Below are 3,716 nucleotides of genomic sequence, written 5' to 3' on the forward strand. Positions count from 1 at the left end.
AGTCAAACTCTATCCCCTTACACTCTTATCTCTTCATCCCATAATTTTTATATACTGATAAAACTCTCTCTTTCTGATAAAGTTTTCCTTTTATGAAAACTATAAAAATTCTCTTTTTTAACTGAACTCAAAACTATACCTTTTCTGAAAATTTTTTTTCCCCTTTTCTTTAAAGCGAGAAGGGGACAATTCGGGACTTCCTTACCTCCCTCAAACGCGAACGAGAACACAATGCCTTGAGATACCTAGGCGTCAAACAGTTAGATTACGAGTTCTATTAGATATGCATTTGGAAAACCCCAAAAAAGGGGGTTTTGTTTTAATTAAAATAATTTTTTTTTAATATCCAAAAAAAAAAAAAAAAAAAAAAAACTCCAAACTATCTTCCTTGACATTGACGGTTCCAGAATAGCAGGACTTTAGGTTCTCTCTTCCTTCTGTCCTATCCTCTTTCGGTCGGCAAGGCTTTTGCTTGTAATAGGGTAGTCCTATTTTAGGCGGGGCCCGCCCTTAGCTTGGGCGCCGGATCGCGAATGTTCCGTCTGCGTGATGGTTGATTCGATTGATCCGACCGATAATATTAAGAAACTTCAAGACGTTTTATATAGACGGAAAAACCAAGAGGAATAGTTCGAACTTTTTTACTCGTAAACCGTAGAGGTGATTATTACTAAGTTCTATCCGGTTCTTTCCCCGAAAACTGTAGAGGTGATAAAGACTAAAGTTACGACCTTTTCACCGCAGAGGTGGTTAAGTCCAAAGCAGTCTCTCGACTGTTTTTCCCTAACCGCCTACTGGCTGAACTATGTTGTAAATAAGTGATTTGTATATGACTTTTAGTCCAAGTTATCTGAGTGTCTAGAAATTTGTTAGGTCTCGTTTAAAGTTTTGCTCTTTTTTCTCTTGCTACTTCGTTAGGCAAGACGGTTACTTTTTTTTTTATAACTTCGGTTCCGTTTTCGTTGTTTTATTTGACTTTGAAGCTGGTCGTTGTAGGAACCTTAGTTTTTTTATAGGTAACGGTAGAGAGAACGGCTCATAAGTTATCAAAAAAAATACCAAAAATAAACGAAGTTTATTACGAAGGTGACAACATTTATAAATATACTTATACAAATCTTCACACAACGAGACCACATACACAAACTCTATGTAAAGTTAATATCGGAATAAAATTACTCTGTTACCGTCAGGAAGTTAAAAATAGCTTTCATTATTTGGAAGTCGGGACGAGTAACGCGATTTACCTGAGGTAACCCTCGTCTTTATTAACTAAATGGTCACCTAGAGCTTTTACGCCGTGTAAACCCTTGCTTTCACTCCGTAGCTAGGTTCTACGGCCCGCGGTCTTAAATGTTGTCATTATGCTCGTCTAAGCATACCAATAACAAGTAAACAAATTACACCTTTTTATTCGACTACTTTTTAAGCACGGCTATTGTTCACTATGGTCTACTGTGTATAAACTCCCAAAGATCCTTAGTCAAGAGAATGGTAATGGGTTAGGGAGCTAACTACAGGTGGTCGTTTGAACTACGATCTAATTTCGTACTATTTCAGGGTAAAACTATGTAAGTCGAGGTTAGTGAGTCCTTGTTGGTTGTGGAATTGAAGATATCCTGCAACCTTGAAACCAGATCATACATAATCATAGCATTCATTACATGACCCATAGTAGTTGCTTGCTCACCGTAGTTTGACACCCGTGGAACGCTGCTCAAGTGACGTCAGCGTTATCTTTAAGTAACACTGAGGTTCTCCGCCCGCGTCTTGTGCCTTCATCCGGTTCAATCAATGTCGTGGTTTGCTTAAATGCTTTTCACTTTCACTTCCCTTTCTTTACTCCATCTCTCAACTGAAACCCCAACTTGGTCTCCACAATGTTCGCCAAACCAATCCTTAGCCAATTGTTCGGCGGATTCGTAACGCCACTTGCCATGAAATGATCGCAGCGGTGTAAAAAATCGACTTGAGGGAACATCCCTCACCTCGATAAGTAAAAAAAAAAGTTGTATAATGCGAGACAATAACCACACGATTTATATGTTAAGCCCCCCAATTACCTGTATCTAATGGTTTGTATTTTAGTGTTGAAACTCCAGTCCCCAATCATAAAAAACCCAGAAAAAATCACAGCACGAGCAACCTCATCAGTCTTTTAATTCGTTATCATTTCGACTTATCATGTGTTAACACTGCATATCAAGTTGTCTTCTAAACTTGGTGCCTACACCCAACAATGTTCTATCCAACACAACATCGGTCCTGAAGCCTTGGCTACATTTAGCCTAGATCGTACTGGAACTGTTACGAAACCCGTTTTATGCAATTGCTATCATTACTCGGTCTGAAGTTCAACGTCTTGTTTAGTACTTTTTTTTCCTTGCTAGTAAATTGTTCTACTATGTCACCATCGAAGTTTATTAGCTAGGGCGCAACTGTTGAATGCGTGGGTAATGGCAATGAATTGGGAAACGAGTTGGATTTTGAAATACGAGTAGCTCTTTTTGAAGGAGTTAAAAGGTTCGACAATTCTCATTGTAGATAAGGTCAAATTTCTCAAAGACAATAAAGACAGTGATAAAATACAAGATAGCAAGGCAAAATGGAAGAAATTGGTGAAATAGTTGAGAGTAGGACATGCAAAAGAAAGAACTTGGAAGAAATATTTAAATATGTATCAAGAATATCAAGATACATACTGGGAAAAGACGTCCTAATTTTCTGAACTATCTAATTATTTGCCTAATCAATTTCCCCCATAATTAATTTGAAAGGGACGTTTTCACTAGAAGTACACCCAAGATCTGACCTTTGAAAGTCAGTTGAGATATCCCCCCTAAAAAACAACAAAAGATAATTTGGCAGTGGGAAGTTTTCGGATGAAAGAATTGACAAAACCCCCCAATATGGTCCAACCCCAGAAGTTCAAAGGTTCAACAATTCCAATATTTTAGATAAGGTCAGATTTCTCATTTCAAAAATGGAAGAATAAAAAATAGCAAAAAGTTGATGACTCACCATCTCGGCTCATTCCGACGGCGATACACTTCTTGAGTCGACAGTATTGGCACCGGTTCCTGTTGATTCGGAGTATGGAGCATTGCTGATTCTTTGTACACGGCCTGTATTGGATCTTCTGCTGAATAGATCTCCGGAAGAAGCCCTGTGAAGGAACCGAAGGGTTAGCGTTAACACCAAGTTGAGGTTCCTCGTCTGACGAACACCCAGAGGAAGAGGAAGAGGATGACCACGGGTTGTCACACTTGCAGAACTCTTCGCCTTCGGGCTCCTGAGAAGGGAGCTGTTTAATGATCTCGTGCTGCAAAGGACACATGGGTTCCTTCGAGTTTAACCTGGAGATGATTTCACTGTTGACAAAGTTGGCGCTCATTTTGTAACTATCGTCGATCGCGGTGGTTTTAGAAGTGTCCATTTCGATAGACTTGGACAAGGCGTTTGCTCCGTTAACGTCGATAGTTTGAATGGTTTCGCTCATTTGTTGGAAATCCATTTCACTTTTCGGTTTGAACTCGGTTTTAATTCTGTCTTTCCTATTGAATTTTAATTTGTTAGGGATGGCCGTTATTGTGGGTTCGTTTTTAGTGCATTTCCCGTGAATGGTTTTGTTAAATTTGGCTTTCGGGGAGTTGGGCTCGACTTTGATTTTTAGCGGAGGGGATGAAGAGAGGGAAGCTTGTTTGTTAAAATTGTAC

The 3,716-nt window shown here is 39.2% G+C and overlaps 1 protein-coding gene across 1 annotated transcript; it reads right to left on the minus strand.

Moving 5' to 3' along the window:
- Window positions 1-3,021: 3,021 nt before the first annotated feature.
- On the minus strand, window positions 3,022-3,702 carry LOC103520884 (nuclear hormone receptor E75; the record flags this gene model as incomplete). Its single annotated transcript, XM_008485981.2, is given in 1 exon segment — window positions 3,022-3,702. A coding segment is annotated over 1 exon segment (493 nt), but the record flags the coding sequence as incomplete, so codon positions are not given.
- Window positions 3,703-3,716: the final 14 nt, after the last annotated feature.

Source organism: Diaphorina citri, unplaced genomic scaffold, assembly GCF_000475195.1.
Source record: "Diaphorina citri unplaced genomic scaffold, Diaci psyllid genome assembly version 1.1 scaffold4227, whole genome shotgun sequence".
NCBI classification, from domain to species: Eukaryota; Metazoa; Arthropoda; class Insecta; order Hemiptera; family Psyllidae; genus Diaphorina; species Diaphorina citri.